General features: G+C 53.6%; 1 protein-coding gene across 1 annotated transcript in view; it reads left to right on the top strand.

Moving 5' to 3' along the window:
• FOXK2 (forkhead box K2) overlaps nt 1–19,233 on the top strand; it is an 82,565-nt gene extending 63,332 nt beyond the window's left edge. Inside the window, 4 exon segments of the mRNA XM_030923084.1 lie at nt 2–65; nt 1,716–2,012; nt 2,834–3,043; nt 16,036–19,233. Of these exon segments, the coding sequence (XP_030778944.1) occupies nt 2–65; nt 1,716–2,012; nt 2,834–3,043; nt 16,036–16,232 (768 nt within the window). The 3' untranslated portion in view covers nt 16,233–19,233.
• The last annotated feature ends 735 nt before the right edge of the window (nt 19,234–19,968 follow it).

The raw sequence follows: 19,968 nt of genomic DNA, 5'->3' as shown, positions 1-19,968 counted from the left end.
CCCTGGCGCCGCACAGCCCAAACTCGCTGTCATCCAGGAAGCCCGGTTTGCCCAGAGCGCACCAGGTGAGACAGTGGGAGAGGAAGCGAAGGCCAGACAGCATGAGCCAGACGTGGATGCCTGGGCTCCACAAAGAAGAAATAGCTGGACTGGAGGCCTCCCTGTCCCTCTGTACCTTATACTAGTACCTGAGTGTGATTTTATAGGCCTTGGAAAACTAGTAGCACTGGGAGTGTTTTTTAAAAATGAATGAACGTTCTTTAAACGATACTGAGTAGATGCCTGAAATAACTTAGAATTAACCTGTTTCTTAGTTTGTCATTCAAAAATCCATGGAACACCCCCCGCCCCCCCAAAAAAAACATGAAGTAGACAAACTAGACACTGGAAGCAAAAACATGTCAGTTTTTTTTTTTTTTTTTTGAGACGGAGGAGTCTCACTTTGTGGCCAGGCTGGAGCGCAGTGGCACGATCTTGGCTCATTGCAGCCTCTGCCTCCCAGGTTCAAGGAATTATCTTGCCTCAGCCTCACGAGTAGCTGGGACTATAGGCACGCACCACCACGCCCAGCTAATTTTCGTATTTTCAGTAGAGACAGGGTTTCACCATGTTGGCCATGATGGTCTCGATCTCTTGACCTGGTGACCTCGTGATCTGCCCACCTTGGCCTCCCAAAGTGCTGGGGGTGTACAGGCGTGAGCCACCGCGCCCAGCCTAACATGTCCATTTTAAGGAATAGGTAAAACAGTTTGCAGTTTACTTAGAAAGTCATAATGTGGAGTAAAAATGTGTGCCCTGGGGAATTAAACAAACATAGTGTGGAAATGTGTCCAAACTAAGTCTGTTACAGTTGACAGGCATGTGAATTGGATCAATTGGGATTACTGGCCCTCCTGGGCCAGAGAACAGCCCTCCCCTGCCCACTGGCAGTGGCCCGTGACAGCCACGTCTCTCTCTCTCTGCTCTAAGCCCTCAAACCACAAAGGGCAGAGGCTGGGTGCCGGAGGTTCTGTGACAGCCGCACTCCGTTTTTGAGCTTTCTGCTTCTCCTCACAGGAGGAAGGTGTTGATCCTAGGTGAGTGCGGCCCTCGTCTTTCTGGCCTACAGGGGCAGTTTCTTCTTCTTCTTTTTAATTTTTTTTGTTTTTTTGTCTTGAGACAAGGTCTTCCTCTGTCACTCATGCTGGAGTACAGCGGCGTGTTCTTGGCTCACTGCAGTCTCCACCTTCCAGGCTCAAGCAACCCTCCCTCCTCAGCCTCCCACATACCTGGCGCTGCAGACACACACTAACATGCCCAGTTAATATTTGTTGTAGAGACAGCGTCTCCCTGTGCCCAGGTGGGTCTCAAACTGCTCCCACCTCAGCCTCCCAAAGTGCTGGGATTACAGGCATGAGCCACCGTGCCCAGCCCAGTTTCCTCTTATATTGAGTATTGACATTTTCTTTTTCATAAAGAAAGAACTCTGGGAAGAGGTGTTACCAGATATCTAAATAGAGCTAAAATTGCATTTTTAGCAGTTAGAGATAGGAGTTAAATACCCCTATTAAAATACTACATCTCCCTCATTCTTAGTAACTTTACTATTGTGAGGTGAAATAGGGCCACATCCTGTATTTTAAAGTTTGTATGTTGCTTGTCGGTGCTGAGTGTGGGAACCTTTGTTTGTAGAAGTCAGTATCTGTAAGTGTCAGTCCTGTTGTGTCTTTCACTAGGGTCACCTCTGTCCAGTCAGCCAGTCTTAATCACCGTCCAGCGGCAGCTACCACAGGCCATCAAGCCTGTCACTTACACTGTGGCCACCCCAGTGACCACCTCGACCTCCCAGCCACCCGTTGTGCAGACGGTTCACGTCGTCCACCAGATCCCAGCGGTATCGGTCACCAGCGTGGCCGGACTGGCCCCAGCGAACACGTACACTGTCTCTGGACAAGCCGTGGTCACCCCAGCAGCCGTGCTGGCCCCTCCTAAGGCAGAGCCCCAGGAGAACGGAGATCACAGGGAAGTCAAAGGTGGGCAATGGGGGAAAGGAGGAGAGGCCGCCCCATCAGCCTCACACTCTTGGACGTCCGTAAGGTTTGCTTATCCTTGGCTGGGCGCAGTGGCTCAACGCCTGTAATCCCAGCACTTTGGGAGACTGAGGCAGGCAGATCGCCTGAGGTTGGGAGTTTAAGACCAGCCTGACCAACATGGAGAAACCCCATCTCTACTAAAAATACAAAATTAGCTGGGTGTGGTGGCGCACGCCTGTAATCCGAGCTACTCGGGAGGCTGAGGCAGGAGAATCACTTGAACCCGGGAGGTGGAGGTTGCAGTGAGCTGAGATTGTGCCATTGGACTCCAGCCTGGGTAATGAGAGTGAAACTCCATCTCAAAACAAAAAACAAAGATTTGCTCATCCTTTTCTTTTCTTTTCTTTTTTTTTTTTTTTTTTGAGACGAGTCTCGCTCTCTTGCCCAGGCTGGAGTGCAGTGGCCGGATCTCAGCTCACTGCAAGCTCCGCCTCCCGGGTTCCCGCCATTCTCCTGCCTCAGCCTCCCGAGTAGCTGGGACTACAGGCGCCCGCCACCTCGCCCGGCTAGTTTTTTGTATTTTTTAGTAGAGTACGGGGTTTCACCGTGTTAGCCAGGATGGTCTCGATCTCCTGACCTCGTGATCCGCCCGTCTCGGCCTCCCAGAGTGCTGGGATGACAGGCGTGAGCCACCGCGCCCGGCCTGTTTTAGAGACTTTTCTAGCAAGTGTGGTAACCATCTGACTGTGATGTTTTAAACTGGCAAGATTTTTATTTGCTTTCCAGTAATACTAGTGTCGTTTCTTTCCTTTTAATTTCAGTGAAAGTAGAACCTGTCCCCGCCATTGGCCACGCCACGCTCGGCACTGCTAGCCGGATCATTCAGACGGCACAGACCACCCCGGTCCAGACGGTGACCATAGTACAACAGGCACCTCTAGGTCAACACCAGCTACCAATAAAAACGGTCACGCAAAACGGCACTCATGTGGCATCAGTCCCCACTGCGGTCCACGGCCAGGTGAACAATGGTAAGACATGCCGGTCGGTGGCTCCCCGCGGGTGTGGGTACTGAGGAGCAGAGACCCTTCTCACTCGGGGTTTTGGTTCTGACTGTAACGATTTTAACTTTTGTCTGAGGAAATGTTTGCATTTCGAAGCTGCAGGAAATCTAGTAATGCTGTAGGAAGTGGTCATGGAGTTGGCTGTCATGGGATTCCCGTTGGAGGCCCTGTCTGAAAAGAGATGAGGGTTTCTCATAACTTGAGAGAGAAAAATATTCTCGCCTTTTGTAGATTTCCTGGGTGTGGCCTGGAAGCAGCCTGAAATGGCGGTAGGCTGTGGCCCGCCAAGCTCCTGTGTGGAACCGCCACCTGTCTTTTCACTTGGCCTTGCGTGTCCTGCGGCGGTGCTGTGTTGCTGAGGGTGGGAGAAGGGCTGCTTTTCTGTGCGCTTTGCTCTGAAAGTCCATTGGAGGCCCATGCATAGAAAACTGAAAGTAGAGACACCGGAACCTCCGCGCCGACACCCGGCGATCTGCCTTCGCCCTGCACTGCGGAGTGTGGAAAGGGTGGGAGTCCCTGCCAGCTGCCAAGTCAACTCTGGCGTTGGGGCCTGGCCCAGGTGTGGGCTCCCGCTGCTCTGGGTTGGGTACATGCGGGCTGTTGGTGGTTGTGCTGCCTGATCCTGCCGCTTGCAGGATCTCAAGCAGGCAAATCCAAAGCTACCAACTAAAACTCTCTCTGTGCCCACGACACACTTTCTCTGAAAGAGGGTAAAAGTCAGAAGTCTTTCTCACGACGTTCAAATCCTTACTGAATGTTAGGAACAGAGACCTTGAAACCTACAGGTACCTCGTACTCGGACTCAGCACCACCCTGCCTCTCCCCAAATTTATGAAAGAACAAGGTCTGGAACCTTCTCTGGGGAAGACTAACTACCTGAGGGTTTTTTTGTTTTTAAGTAACAGCAACACGTGCTGCCTGTAGATAGATGCGAAGTTTGCAGTCATCAGTTACCTGTTTGAATGCCTTCGTCCCCAAGCCCTGTGTCTCCTCCTCCTCTTCTCTCTGGGTAACTGTGGCTGTCATGCTCTAAGGTGATAAACCTGGTGGCACTGCAAGTAGCTGGGAGGAGATGGAAGCTGGGAGGGCAGGCAGTTGGCTTTCTGGTCTTAGTCATTCTTCCCAGTCTTAAGACAGGGCGTAGGCCTAGTGATTCCCAGACTTGATACGTGTCAGAATCACCCAGAAGGCTTGGCTTGTTAAGAGGCCAGAGTGCTGCGTTCCCCAGAGTTCCCAACTAGGCACATCTGATGTGGGGCCCAAGAATGTGCATTTCTGAAACATTCCAGGTCTGCCTAGAGCCACCGGTGCAGGTCAGAGGCCTTCTGGGTCCACCTCTCTTAGAAGCAGTTTGAAAAACTGTATCCTGGCCTGGTGTCGTGGCTCACGCCTGTAATCCCAGCACTTTGGGAGGCCGAGGTGGGTGGATCACTTAAGGTCAGGAGTTTGAGACTAGCCTGACCAAGATGGTGAAACCCCGTTGCTACTAAAAATACAAAAATGAGCCGGGTGCGGTGGCTCACGTCTGTAATCCTAGCACTTTGGGAGGTCAAGGCGGGCGGATCATGAGGTCAGGAGTTCGAGACCAGCTTGGCCAACATGGTGAAACACCGTCTCTACTAAAAAAAATATAAAACATTAGCTGGGCGCAGTGGCGGGCGCCTGTAGTTCTAGCTTCTCGGGAGGCTGAAGCAGGAGAATCGCTTGAACCCGAGGGTGGAGGTTCCAGTGAGACGAGGTCGTGCCACTGCACTCCAGCCCAGGCGACTGTGTGAGACTCCATCTCAACGAAAAAAGAAAAACTGTGTCCCTTTTATGTTTTTAAGTTATCCGAAATAATTTTTCACTATTGAAAATATTGATGTTTTAAAATAAAGCTTTTATGGGATTATTTTCAGTGTGCTACTGGACTTCAAATATAGACATCGGGAGTTGTCCACTCACCTGCACGTGGACATGCAGGCAGGAGTGGCCCAGATCCTCCCTTGTCCGTGGCCTGGTCTTTCCATCTCACGTTCCCCCACAGGCTTTGTAAGAGTCACGTACTTTAGGATTAAATGTTTTTTTTTTTTTTTTTTTTTTTTTGAGGCAGAGTCTCGCTCTGTTGCCCGGACTGGAGTGCAGTGGCCGGATCTCAGCTCACTGCAAGCTCCGCCTCCCAGGTTTACACCATTCTCCTGCCTCAGCCTCCCAAGTAGCTGGGAGTATAGGCGCCCGCCACCTCGCCCGGCTAGTTTTTTGTATTTTTTAGTAGAGACGAGGTTTCACCGTGTTAGCCAGAATGGTCTCGATCTCCTGACCTCGTGATCCGCCCGTCTCGGCCTCCCAAAGTGCTGGGATTACAGGCTTGAGCCACCGCGCCCGGCCTGTTTTTTTTTTTTTTTTTTTTTTTTTTGAGACGGAGTCTTGCTCTGCCACCCAGGCTGGAGTGCAGTGGCCGGATCTCAGCTCACTGCAAGCTCCGCCTCCCGGGTTCACGCCATTCTCCTGTCTCAGCCTCCCGAGTAGCTGGGACTACAGGCGCCCGCCTCATCGCCCGGCTAGTTTTTTGTATTTTTTAGTAGAGACGGGGTTTCACCGTATTAGCCAGGATGGTCTCGATCTCCTGACCTCATGATCCGCCCGTCTCGGCCTCCCAAAGTGCTGGGATTACAGGCTTGAGCCACCGCGCCCGGCCTGTTTTTTTTTTTGAGATGGAGTCTCGCTCTGCCGCCCAGGCTGGAGTGCAGTGGCGCGATCTCGGCTCACTGCAAGCTCTGCCTCCTGGGTTTACGCCATTCTCCTGCCTCAGCCTCCCGAGTAGCTGGGACTACAGGCGCCCGCCACCGGACCCGGCTAATTTTTTGTGTTTTTAGTAGAGATGGGGTTTCACCGTGTTAGCCAGAATGGTCTCGATCTCCTGACCTCGTGATCAGCCTGCCTCAGCCTCCCAAAGTGCTGGGATTACAAGCGTGAGCCACCACCCCCAGCCCTTTAGGCTTAAATGTTATTTATTAGTCATATATTTTCTCTGCATTAGTAAAATGTAGATATAAATATTAAAGTTTAATTTGTCTGTGAATAACAGAATTGATAAAAACCAAAAATATAACAAATTCTTATAAAACCAAAAATTAACATGTTACTGAAGATGTCTTTCTTAGTGTATTTAGCTTTAAAGGAAACCACCTGATTCGTTCTGTATTCACTGATGGTTGCCCAGTTCTAGTGTCAGCACCGAGGGCCTGTTTCTACTCAGGAAGGAGAGGACAGAAGGAGCACTGAAGCTCCTTCCAGATAAGTGATCTTGGCTGGGCGCGGTGGCTCGCGCCTGTAATCCCAGCACTTTGGGAGGCCGAGGCGGGCGGATCACCTGAGGTCAGGAGTTGGAGACCAGCCTGGCCAACTACAAAGATAGCTGGGCGTGGTGGCGGCACCTGTAATCCCTGGCACTCCGGAGGCTGAGGCAGGAGAATCACTTGAACCTGGGAGATGAAGGTTGCAGTGAGCCGAGGTAACACCACTGCACTCCAGTCTGGGGTGCAGACAGAGCGAGACTCCATCCAAAAAAAAAGTCTTGTCAGTGATTTTTTTTTTTCTTTTGAGACGGCGTCTTGCTTTGTCGCCCACACTGGTGTGCAGTGGCACAATTTTGGCTCACTGAGAGCTCCACCTCCCGGGTTCACACCATTCTCCTGCCTCAGCCTCCTGAGTAGCTGGGACTACAGGTGCCTGCCACCTCGCCCGGCTAATTTTTTGTTTTTTTAGTAGAGACGGGGTTTCCCCGTGTTAGCCAGGATGGTCTCGATCTCCTGACCTCGTGATCTGCCCGCCTGGGCCTCCCAAAGTGCTGGGATTACAGGCGTGAGCCAGTGATCTTGGAACGAAAACGTTTTAAATGATCTGTTATTGGGAATGGTTCTCCGTTGATTTGGTTGAAACCTTTGACTAAGAAACAACTCAGTTCGAAAAAGGATTTTTTCAGGAAATCATAATTTGGGTTCCTAGCACCAGTTTTTTCTTTTCCTTTCCTTTCCTTTTTCTTTTTTTTCGAGATAGAGTCTTCCTTTGTTGCCCAGACTGGAGTGCAGTGGCGCGATCTCGGCTCACTGCAACCTCTGCTGCCCGGGTTCAAGCAATTCTCCTGCCTCAGCCTCCCGAGTAGCTGGGACTACAGGCGCCCGCCACCACGCCCAGCTAATTTTTTGTATTTTTAGTAGAGATGGGGTTTCACCATGTTGGCCAGGCTGGTCTCTCGAACTCCTGACCTTGTGATCCACCCGCCTTGTGATCCTCCCAAGTGCTGGGATTACAGGCGTGAGCCACTGTGCCCGGCGTTTTGTTGTTGTTCTTGTTTTTGTTTTTGTTTTTTTTAGGCAAGATCTCACTCTCACCAAGGCTGGAGTGCAGTGGCGTGATCACTGCTTAATGCAGCCTCCTGTGCTCAAGCAGTCCTCCCACAGCAGCCTCCTAAGTAACTGGGTCTACAGGCATGTGGTACCACACCTGGCTACATTTTTACATTTTTTAATACAGAGTCTCACTCTGTTGCCCAGACTGGACTCAAACTCTTGGTTTCACACAGTCCTCCCACCTTGGCCTCTCAAAGTGCTGGGATCACAGGTGTGAGCACCACGCCCAGCTAGCCCCAGTATTTTCTATTACTGCTTTCATACTCCCTCCCAGAGTTTTCATCCCCAAAGCCAGTGCCCAGTTGAGCAGATGAGAGAGGCTGTTGAGGGAGAGGAGGTGGCAGATGGGCTTTAAGGAAGACTTCATGACCAAGTGGAGACTCCAGAAATGCTTTTCCTTAAAACAGTGTCAGCTCTAGCCTGGATGCCGAGCACCCGGCGTGGGGGGTCGCAGCTTTGGCCTCTATGGTCCTTTTGTTTTTCCTTTTTTTAAGAGTTAGTGTCTCGCCATGTTGCCCAGGCTGGTCTCGAGCTCCTGGGCTCAAGCAGTCTGCCCACCTCAGCCTCCCAAAGTGCTGCGATGACGGGACGAGCCACCGCCTCCGGCTAGAACATCTTCATGTACTTTACGGTTGGTTGTATTTCTTCTTCAAAGAAATGTTTTTTCAGATCCTTTGCTCATCATTTAATTGGGCTGTTTGTCTTTTTGTTGTGAAATTTGTAGTTCTTTATGCATATGTAGAGATTTCAGGCCCTTTCAGGCCTGTAGGTGCACCTCAGAGACATCGCAGGGTTGGATCTAGACCACTGCAAAAAAACGAATACTGCAGTAGAGCTGCCAGTCACATGAGGCTTTTGGGCTCCTACTGTATTAAGCAATTATGTTGATACTGTATCGTGGTGTAATATATTACCCCAAGGTAAATTTAGTATTTTTACTGAAGGATTATGTGGATGTGGCCGAGTTTTCTGACCTAAGCATGGGGTTTGACTGTCGCGTGCAGGGAGGGACTGCACAGGCTGCCTGAGACTCCCCCAGGGGCACCAGAGGGGTCACCACCACGGGCAGAGAGGCCGAGGCCAGGTCGCCTGCCCTAAGGGGGTTCCAGCCTCCCCCTGGTCCCAAGGGCAGCCTGAGCCGGTCCTACCTCTGCCACCAGCTGCTGTGGGACCCGAGGCTCAGGGCTTGGCCTCTGCCTGTGTTGTGAAGACGGTGCTGACAGATGGGAGGTGGGACTAATAGGACGAGGGGTCAGGATGGTCTGATTGTGGGCTGTAGCCCTGGCCTTGCAGGACAGCAGTGGCTTGGTGGGATGATAAGTGAGTTCCATGGGCAGGCGCAGGGCGTGAGCTGCCAGTGTCTTCCTGGAAGGTGACTCTGGGGTTGTCACTCCAGCTGGAGCGTGCCTTCATTTCTGCTTCCTTGCGGGTCTCCACGGAGGCCTCATTCAAACACAGGTGAGCCTGTCCCAGACCTGTCAGGTTCACCAGGGTGGCCCCTGGTCCCGCTGTCACCGTCGTCCACACCCTGCCCACCTGCCAGTGCTCCTGTGTGCCCTGCTCTGCTCGAGGGGCCCCAAACCCTGTGCGGAGCTGTGGTGCATCACGTTGTCCACCCCATGGAGAAGGCCTGGAGGAGACGGAAGCTGGGAGGCTTCCTCTTACAGGAAGGGAAGCCCCAGAAATGTGCCTGGCGCCCAGGAACTGCTCCGAGCTTGTTCCAGAGTGTGGGGAGGGCTTGAGGTCTCCCCTTTTTGAATACATGGAAAGGAAAGCCCGGCATTTTCTGGAAATGCTCCCGAGTCTCCCTGGCAGGGAGATGTGGGAAGAGTCCAGGCGCCCAAGCTCATCCAGATGCTCTTCCTCCCATCACACATGCTCTGTCCCAGCACCCTCAGAGCTCGCTTTGGGAGAGCCTCAGGGCTGCGGGTGCCCCCAGCCACACCACAGGCCCCTCTGCTTCCTGTCTCCAAGGCTGATCTCCTGTCTCTGGGCTGCAGACGCTGTTTCTGGTTTACTGGCACAATTAGGATTGTGTTTTGTGAGTGACGTCATCTTTGCTGCTGCTGTTTTGAGATACTGTCTTGCTCTGTCACCCAGGCTGGAGTGCAGTGCCGAGATCTCGACTCACTGCAGCCTTGACCTACTGGTCTCAAGCTAGCCTCCTGCCTCAGCCTCCCGAGTTGCTGGGACTACAGGTGTGCAACACCACACCCAGCTAATTTTTTGTATTTTTTGTAGAGACAGGGTCTCACTATGTTGCCCAGGCTGGTTTCAAACTCCTGGACGCCAGTGATCCTCCAGCCTTGGCCTCCCAAAGTGCTGGGATTACAGGCATGAGCCAGCATGCCCAGCCAGTGTTGTTGTTTTGATTTGGGAGTTCAGGGCTGAGCTGTGTTTGGCCAGGGCCCCGCCTGCTCAGCGTGGCCTGGGCTGAGCTGTGGTCCTGGAGCGTCTCTTGGCTCACACATTGACTCCTTCGGCCTCTTGACTGTCCTGGTCCTTCACAGGGCTCACACATGTGTCCTTTTGTTTTCTTTCTGTCGCCTTAAGGGTTCACAGATCACTGTCAATGGAAGGTGTTGCCACAGCTCAAGCCTCACACAGTGGAGGAACCTCATGAGGCCCTTCAGGACCCGCCCTGCTGGGAAGCCTGGGCCCTGCTGCTGCTTCACCTCTGCAGCGTTCTCCTCGGGCCCTGCCTTTCTCTTCTTTGATAGTTTGCTCCCTCCTGCCTAACTCCACTCTTCATTGTGTAGCAGTTATGGGTCCTCAAATAGCATTTGTTGACTCCAGCGTTCCCCTGGGGCATCTCCTCAAGCTGGCCAGGGTTCTCTGCGTCTCAGCTGTGGCCCCTGGTGTGAGGGCGCACACTTCGCAGTGAGAGCGAAATGCCCAATTCGCGCTGGCAGAGGCGGACCCTGTGAGGGTCTCCCTGTACCGGGCACGGGCTCTTATTCTGAAAGGGTACGCAGCAGTTTCTGGAAGGAAGGAAGAAAGAAAGGAGGGAGGGAGGGAAAGAGGAAGGAAGGAAAGGAGAGCGATAGACACAGAGGAAGGTAGATGAAGCCCCGTGCCCCCTGGGGTGACCAGCCCTGGTCACTGCGTGCTGTGCGGGTGCCTCGGCCAGTGACAGCTGGCCGGACAGCTGTAGCCCCACACCCGCAGGCCACATACTGGGGAGTGTGGGCCTTCAGAGCCTTCTGGATCCCGGCCCCACAGAGGAATTGCGGTCCCGTGTCCCCCACAAGGACCCTTGGGGAGGGAGCAGTGCCTCAGCACGGAGCGGGACACGGCGGGGGAGCCAGGCTGAGGCTGCGGCCCTTGTGGCCGCCAGGTCCACGCGCGCCTCGGTGGGGGTGTGGCAGCCAGATTTGGGGGGAGGATTTGATGACGTGGGTGTCCCTGGCTGGTCCCACAGTGACGATGGTGTTGCATTGTAAGCACGTACAATGGCAGTGACGCCTGAGGCCCCTGGACATCTTTCACACCCAGCATCAAAGCAGAGCCTTTCCAGGCAGAGCAGCCGCTGCCACCACCGCGGGTGGACAGCCCCAGAGCAGCGGGATCAGGCCATGCGGACGAGGAGGACGAGGCCTCGGTTGGGGCCTGCGTTCTGTGGGAGCCGCACCCGTCATCGCCGTGGCGGTGGCAGTGGCAGTAGCGGCCCCCTCGTGTCTGAGCTGCTCCAGCATCTCTGTCCACAGTAGAGGGTCTTCTGATGCTTCCTGGAGGTCTCGGAGGGGCTTGCTGCCTGTAGTACCCGCACAGCCCACAACTGGGGTGTTGTCAAGCATGTGACCTAGGCTGCCTGGGAGGTAAAAGTTGACTGCTAAGAAATGCTCCAGACACTTCAGTTTGAAAATATTGGAATTTATGTGGGGAGGATTTGTGTGCATGGAAGACCACAAATGTGAATGCATCTCTGCGATCTTCTTTCCAAAAGCCACCCTCTGAATCACTGAGGACCCTCAGGGGGAGAGTGTCCCCTTGAGAGTAGAGGGTGTGGAGATTGGAGTAGGCGGCAGCTGAGCCCGCTGGCTGCTTTGCCACAAATCCTGAACGTCCCTGTAGATAGACTTGCAGAGGAACTTAGTTCTTCCCCTAAAGGAATAGAAACAAACAGCTGGGCACGCCTGTAATCCCAGCACTTTGGGAGACCAGGGTGGGTGGATTGCTTGTGCCCAGGAGTTCAAGACCAGCCTGGACAACATGGTGAATCTCTGTGTCTACAAAAAATCACAGAAGTGGCTGTGGTGGTGGCACCTGTAGTCCCAGCCACCGAGAGGCTGAGGTAGGGAGATCACTTCAGCCTGAGAGGTTGAGGCTGCAGTGAACCGTGATCGTGTCACTACACTCTAGCCTGGGAGACGGTGAGACCTGTCCAAAAAATCAGTAAATGGAGGAATAGAAACTCAAGCCAGCACACATCGTCTTTGACAGCATTTTGTGGATATGTGAGTTCTAACCACGGGGGCAACATGGGATACAACAGTTCGGTGTGCCATGGGGCAGGGGTAATTTGCTTATTTCTCTAAGACTTTGTGTAGATCTATAAACACATTCCCATTAGGTCGTCCTTTCCTTGTGACAGGTAATAGTGGAGGTGTCACAAGGTCAGGGGCCTGTCTTGCCTGGTTTTCAGGTTCTACAGCTTGTCTTTTCTGTGTTTTGAGAAAGGGTCTGTCACCCAGGCTGGAGTGCAGTGGTGTGATCACAGCTCACTGCAGCCTTGAACTCCTGGGCTCAAGTGATTCTCCCGCCTCTGCCTCCCAAAATGCTGGGACTACAGGTGTGAGCCACCACGCCCGGCCTTCTCCTTGTGTGTGAGCTGGAGGAGAGAGTGCTGTCCATGCGGCCATGGTTTTTCTTTGTTGAAAGTGGTAACGTGGGGTCGGTCCCTGTTACTAAGCCTGTGTCACGGTCCCTGGGCCCTAAAAGAGCACCTGGCTCCTGTGACTTGGGGTCCTCTCCCCCCTCTCCCCAGGGCCCCTTGGCCTCAGAGGGCCCTCGTGTGCCAGCTCAGACTGGAGTTGCCTCAGTTGACACAGCAGGCCCCACCCAGACAGACCAGCAGGCCCAGAACCTGGGATGAGGAAGGACAGGTGGAGGGTTGTCCAGAGACACCTGCAGCTTGGATGCTGTTCTGAGTCAGCGTAGGAGAGAGGCCACTTGAAACCGAGTCACACTGTGTGTCTGTCACCTGCGGCCCACCCCAGCGGCCCCAGGTGTCTGTACATTTTTTGTAGACACATTAAGAGTTGGTTGAGGCCACATGCCATGGTCCACGCCACACCTGGGGCCGTGGACTGACCGTGATGGCTGGGAGGCGCATCTGAGGTGGCCACAGGGTTTGCCCAGCTCACACCAACTGCAGGGCAGTTCCTGCTTAGCCTTCAGTAGCCTGAGTCCTTTGCTCCTTCTTTTTCTTTCTCGTTAGTAGGGCAGCTGTTCGCCGATGCCTTAATTCTGGGACACATTCCTTGCTCAGATTCTTGGTGGCTGCTTGTTCTCTTACTGTTCCTGCTGTGTTTTCCATGCTTGGTGTAGGGGGAGCCTCAGAGGTGGCGTCAGGACGTGCCTGCCCCACCAGGTGCCCTGGCGCCCTCGTCACACCCCGGGACCCTGCACACACGTGGGGGCTGTTTCCAGGCGCACTTTTCTGCCCTGGCGCCCTCGTCACGCCCCGAGACTGTGCACACGTGGGGGCTGTTTCCAGGCGCACTTTCTGCAGTCAGTCTGTGTGGCAGGGCCCCCGTCCGACTCCTGCAGCCTCATCAAGTCTCCCACTCACGTGTTGCTCCTCCAACTTTGTTCTTTTTAAGAATCGCTTCAGCCATTCTAGGTCCTTGGCATTTCCACGTGAACTGTAGAATTCTACACCAGGCCTGCTGGCGTCTGGACTGGGACGGTGTTGAATCCAGAGTGTGTGGCAGCGTTGGCAGCGCCCCTCTTTCTTTGATCTCTGCCCATCTGCTTGATTCCATGTTTGTTTTATTCCACGGGCCACCCCCTCCCATCTTCTCACCTACTTCGGGTTCCATTTCATGGAAATTCCTGAGTCCTCCTGGGCTTGTTAAGGTGGTGCGTACAAATTAAAGTCGCTGGGGTTGTCAGGCGTGGCAAGAGCTCCTTGTGCTCAGAGCTCTCACGGAACCCAGAGCAAGCCTGTCTGAGTTCAGCCGGTGAGGGGCAGGGGCTGGTGAAGACGGCTGCGCCTCTGTGTGTGCGCAGGGGCAGGGTCGTCTCCACACCACAGCAGTGACCTTGTCTCTTTCAGGGTATTGGTGCTTGTCAGACACTGGCCGTGACTTGCATCTGGGTGCGTGTGTGCCTCTCTGTGGGGGCCACCCTGCCGTCAGGCGCCAGGAAACCAACGTCAGGGAATGTGGGGGTCTCCCTGAGAGGCTGCCCAGTCAGCACGGCTCCTCTAGGTCACATGGGTGGGCTCAGCGGCCTCCCGTGCCTCCCCCAGGCCTGGAGCCTCCCCTGCCCTCTCGTTGGGCTCCAAGCTCTTCTTCAGCCCAGCCTCCTGGTTTGCGGCCACCACGCTTTCTGGAAGCTGAGCAGCTGCTTTTTTTTTTTTTTTTTTGAGAGTTTGTCGCCCAGGCTGGAGTGCAATGGCACGATCTCGGTTCACTGCAACCTCTGCCTCCCGGGTTCAAGCGATTCTCCTGCCTTAGGCTTCTGAGTAGTTGGGACTATAGGCCCGGCTAATGTTTTTGTTTTTTTGTTTTGTTTTTTTTTTGAGACGGAGTCTCGCTCGGTCCCCAGGCTGGAGTGTAGTGGCGCGATCTCCGCTCACTGCAAGCTCCGCCTCCCGGGTTTACGCCATTCTCCTGCCTTTAGCTGGGACTACAGGCGCCCACCACCTCGCCCGGCTAGATTTTTGTATTTTTTAGTAGAGACGGGGTTTCACCGTGTTAGCCAGGATAGTCTCGATCTCCTGACCTTGTAATCCGCCCGCCTCGGCCTCCCAAAGTGCTGGGATTACAGGCTTGAGCCACCGCACCTGGCCTCTTGTTCACCTTTTATGTGTAAATTTGTCCTCTGCTATTTCTGTTGCTCAGGGGTGGAAAGGAGAAGGGAACCCAATAAAGTCACACGTCACACTGTTGACAGGAGTTCGGCTTCCAGGCAACGCACCTCTGTGACCTCAAGGCCACGTCCTGAATTCCAAAATGGGGCTCTGACCGCCGAGACCCGATGCCACTGGGTCCCTGTTGGCTGCTTGACTCTCTTCGGAGCCTAGTGTTGACTCCCGCTCTTTGTGGCGGCCCCGGCTACCTGGCCATGCATGTTCCCCACCCCCATGAGGAGCTGACCGTGCATCTGGCTGAGCTCACATCCGCTCTGCTGGGGAAGAGCTGAGGGCGGAGGTCGGTCCCTGACCAGCCAGCATCCCTGCAGTAGGAGGCGGGTGTTGCCCACGCCAGTGCCTATGGTCTGAGGGGGCTGGCCCTTGATGGACAGGTGGGCGAGTTCCCCTCCCACACCTCTGGGCACCAGGGCAGAGCGCACTGTGTGTGCTGCGTGTGTGGTTGGGTTCAGGTACTGCCCGGTAGGCATGTCTGCTCCGAGTCTCCCGGCACAGCCTGAAGGGGCTGCCGTGTGGCTGTGTTGGGGCCCCCTGGGGGTGTGTTCGTGCTCCCACCCTGGGTGCTCCGAGTTGGTCTGAGGTTAGAGAAGTGCAGTGAATGGTGTGTGCGCAGCCTGGGGCTGGGGCCTGCTTCCCAGAGCATCTCGGGGCCCCCTGAGACGCGCCCTCCGCGGAGGTGATGGCGCCTTCCAGAAATGCTGCCGCCCACAAGGAGGGGGACTGGCCTGTGCCAGAAGCTGGAGGTGGTGGGGTCCCGTTGGCACTTGGGGGATGAGAGTGCCCCAGAGAAACAGCGAAGGGGGCGGCGTGGAGACATGGAGAGTCTGTGGGATCTGCCCACTCTGCTGTGGGCTTGCCAAGCTCAGCATCTGTGCATCTGACCCAGGAAAAGAGTCGGTGTGGGGGGGGTTGGTGTTGGGGAGTCAGTGCTGGATTTTCAAGAGTCCAGAGACCATCCAGGGCAGTGTTCCCCTCACTATGGGACAGGTGCTGCCCTCTTCTGTGTGGAAATGGTCCAGGGCTTCTCTCCTATGGCACAGGTGCAGCCCTGCTCCTTTCTGTGTGGAAATGGTCCAGGAGCATCTCATGTGGGTGGTGGGCGAGGGCAGGGCCTCTGCATGAGGGAGAGCAGCGGCAGCCACTCCTTCGCAGAGCCAGCGGGGCTGTCTGCCCCAACCATTACTGGACTCAGCCTTTCTCCCCCAGCTGTGATATCAAAATAGCCTGTTTATTCAGGATATAACAAAGATGATGCCAGCCGTGAATAAAAATGTCCGCTAATCAGGCAGTTAACCTGATGCAGTTTTTTGGGGTCCCAAGGGCCCAGCCCAGGCTCCCGTGCCCTTGGCCACCGTGGGCCAGTCCCTGGGGGCTTGTGGGAGCCTTAGCGGACCTGGGAGTGCCAGGACCCTTAGAGGGCAAGGGCTCCTCTGAGACCACGGAGTTCTGAATCCTTCGTGTCATTTCAGCAGCGGCGAGTCCTTTGCACATGTTGGCAACACACGCGTCCGCCTCGGCCTCCCTGCCCACAAAGCGGCACAGCGGTGACCAGCCGGAGCAGCCAGAGCTGAAGCGGATCAAGACAGAAGACGGCGAGAGCATTGTCATTGCCCTGAGTGTGGACGCGCCCCCGGCAGCCGTAAGGGAAAAGGGTGTCCAGAACTAGCGACTGGGAGAGCTTTTCTTTAACAATATCAACTTTGTGGTGCCAAAAGGAGACATGGCCTCCCGCCAGCACTCGGGGGTGCAGGGCCCTGTGGTTGGACTTCACCTCCCAGCACTGAAAACACAAAACCCAGGTGGCCTTAACACTCCTTAATTTAAAGACAGAAGTCACACTTGAGCAAAATCCACACACAACAAAACCTGATTTGGGAGTCTCCACTGAGTACCTGCTGGGCTGCCTGTGGGCTCCGCTCTTACCTACAAGTGAAACTGTCCTCCCGCGAGGACCGGGCAGCACTGTGTGAGGACGACATAGTCAGCACCTGCCGTGAGTGGCTCTCCCAGGACTGGGCCCTCAGGATCCACCAGGCAGCGGAGATGTGTGGAATTATGAGTATTTTGAGGTGTCTTTACAAAATAATGGGGTCTTGGGCATTTCACATCACTCCATTTCTCCTCAGACTTTCGGAATCACACAGGCCCTTTCCGTGGATTTCATTTGGGGAAAAAAAACAACGTAGTTTTGTTTTTGTTTTCAGCCTATGGAATGATTTCCTTTTGTCTGTCTTGTTAAAGTTCAGATGAAGCTACTTTGGCATCTGCACATTTCCGTGTTACAGCAGCTGCCTGATGAATTTTATCCACCTCCATTTCAGCGTGTGGCTCGCATGGACAGGTGGACGGACACTGTGGCCACATGGAACCCTGAGAACCCAGGGACGAGCTGGTGCCGGGAAGGAACTGCCGGAACTCACCGAGCTGCACTTAACTGTTCTCTTTCTGGCAACTTTTTGTTGTTTGTTTCTTTGTGTTGACTTTGTCCCTGGCAAAATTTTCCACTCTAAGTAAAATAAGTCTCCTAAGTATTGTGTATGTTTAAAACGACAGAACCATTTCTACTTAATTTGGAAAAAAAGATTCAGTCTTTTATCATAGGCCCTTTTGAAACTCAGATCCCAGGTCTCTCCGTGGTATGTTTGTATTTGGGGTGTCACCCCCCGGCTCTGGGCGCCCTCTGACCCGCCGTGTACTCCCCACCTTCGGTGAGCGGCCGCCATGGTGAAGCGGGGTCCGAGCCACGTCCTGCAGGGGACGTCCGGGGCATTTCCTGTTTTGTGGTAGGAAACCTCCCTGACCTTTCAAAACTGAACCCAATCCTGAGGCTGACTCCTCTACGGAAAATGAGAGGAGAGGAGGGGGGGGAGTGAGGGAACGAGTGGGAGGTGCCCGCACCTCCTCGCCCGGCTCCTCAGGAAGAAACCGCTCGCCTTTCCCGAGTGTGCCGGCCGAGGGCCGCGGCCTCAGCCTGATGCTGAGCTTTTTAATGTCATCATCGTAACATTATTTATTTAAATGTAGTTATTTTGGTATTTAATTTTTTTTTTAGAGAGGAAAAAACCTGTATTTTCGTGGTGGGATGAAATTGGGATGAAATGGCTCAGAATGGTATCTTCAGGCAATTTTAAAGCATTTATTATTTACATAAAGACCAAATATGGTGAATCTGTTCCGTGAATTGTGTCGGCCCTCAGCGTGGGGCTGTAGCAGCGTCACTGTGGTGACAAACATTGAAAGGTATGAAATCACTGCACACTAGCTGGATTATAACTCAGCCATGTAAGAAATAAAAGCGAAACCGTCATGTGACTGAGACCGTGTGTGTGACCGCAGCAAATCGCAGCGTGTGGACGGATCAGAGCCCCTCGGTGCAGCTGTCTGCACCTTCCAAGCACTTTACAGATACCTTGGAATGTATGTTTTTGTGTTACTCAGAAGGTTTGCAGTTTGTAAGATAATTAGGATTCTGCTGTGTCCTGTGTGTGGAGTCAGGTCCCTCCACAGAGGGCTTCAGCTCTGTAGCTCACAGCTGAGGGGGTTCTCTGACAGGAGACCAGCTCTCGAGCGCTGAGTCAAGGAACAGCTAGGTCACAGGGGAGCTTGGCGTGGACATCAAGCAAATGCATCGTATGTCCCCTTGGAGACGTTTTTATGCAGCTGTGTGTGTTACTATCCAGGAGTCGGGGGTGGACTTTCCCATGTGAGCTCAGTCCATAAACTGGTTACTTCTGATCCTGGAACATGGACTTTACATGACAGGTCTGGATCTGTTTCTTTTGGGATCACAGGTAAGGAAAATGCCCAACTGTCAAATGGTAAAGAACGGAGGAGGGTTTTTGTTTTGCTGTAGGCACCATTCTGCATCTTGAGCCTAGACTGAAGTGTGCCTGTCACAGATGGGAAGACGCTCCTGTCTCCTCACTGCCACGTTCGCTTGGCTTTTTCATTGGTACGTAAGAATTTAAGAATATCGAGGCGAGAGCAATAGCAAAACCATAGATGAGCAGACTGCCACAGCCCGGGTTTTCTTGCCAGTCTTGAAGGCACCGTTTCTAAATCTGGAACTTAGCTCTGAAGCTCCAGGAACTCGAGCACGGCAAGGGTTACTGAGCTGCTGTGGCCCCTGGTGCTGGAGCTGCAGCACCTTCGGGAGAGGTCCGGTGTCACCCCAGCTGCGTTGCTGTGAACTCCCAACTCTCCACTGTGTTCCTCAGTGTCTTAGTTTCAGGACGTCTCTTTGACCTTTGCCCAACTTCTGAGCTCCTCAGGGACTAGAAACTTCATTTCAGTAGCTTTGCCCTGAACCAAACAAGAAAACAAAAGGGAACTCCCCTCGGAGTGTGTGCGGCAGGTCCTCGGGCTGCTCCTCTCGCTCCAGTCGAGTGCGCTGTGGACAGCTGGTCTCCTTCAGTCGTCCGCCCACTTCCATCCGTGTCCTCTGCTAGAATCACAGTAGCTGGTCGTCATGGCCAGAAGGGGGGTGCGGGCAGGGTCAGGACTTGCGGTTTCTGTGCTGTGTGACACAAGGAGATAAGTGACAATCTTAGTCCTAACTTCCACTATTCTAGAAAGTAGAGTGGTGATTTATGTGCAAAGATTTGAAATTTTAAAAGAGTACCAAGTTCCTGAAATTCAATAAAATATTTTTATTAATTTTAATGGAATGCAGAGTATCATTTTCATTTTGCTAGACTTTTCTTTTTAACTTCATGCTCTCTTCTGAGCACACCGGAGGCCTAGCACATTGGAAGAACTCACCAGGGAGCTGCACTGAAGACCAGCAGTGTAGGCCCCACCAGCGGGACAGCGTGTTGAGTGTGCAGACAGAAAAGGCGCAGTGTTACGGGCAGTGGTAACAGGGTCTTGATGATTTATCTATGATGTCAAGAGTTTTAAAGTTACCTGGAGATCGTGGCTGTCACTGTTTCTTCTGCAGACTTTCTCTCCAACCTGAGGATGAAGATCACTGCAGAGCACCTTGAGGTACATCTTCTCAGGAAGTGAAAAAGCAGCTCGTGGCCAGGCGCGGTGTCTCACGCCTGTAATCCCAGCACTTTGGGAGGCTGAGACGGGCGGATCACGAGTTCAGGAGATCGAGACCATCCTGGCTAACACAGTGAAACCCCATCTCTACTAAAAAACACACAAAAAACTAGCCGGGCGAGGTGGCAGGCGCCTGTAGTCCCAGCTACTCAGGAGGCTGAGGCAGGAGAATGGCGTAAACCCGGGAGGCGGAGCTTGCAGTGAGCCGAGATCACACCACTGCACTCCAGCCTGGGCGACAGAGCGAGACTCCGTCTCAAAGAAAAAGAGAGAAACCAGCTCTTCTGAAGACGTACTTGGTATTCAAGTTCCCACACGGGAACACTTCAATCTTTCAGCCCCTGAAAATCTGGTGT

The sequence above is a fragment of the Rhinopithecus roxellana genome, chromosome 19 (assembly GCF_007565055.1).
Source record: "Rhinopithecus roxellana isolate Shanxi Qingling chromosome 19, ASM756505v1, whole genome shotgun sequence".
NCBI classification, from domain to species: Eukaryota; Metazoa; Chordata; class Mammalia; order Primates; family Cercopithecidae; genus Rhinopithecus; species Rhinopithecus roxellana.
The sequence above is the reverse complement of the archived record's forward strand: the minus strand, read 5'-3'. Positions and strand labels throughout refer to the sequence as shown.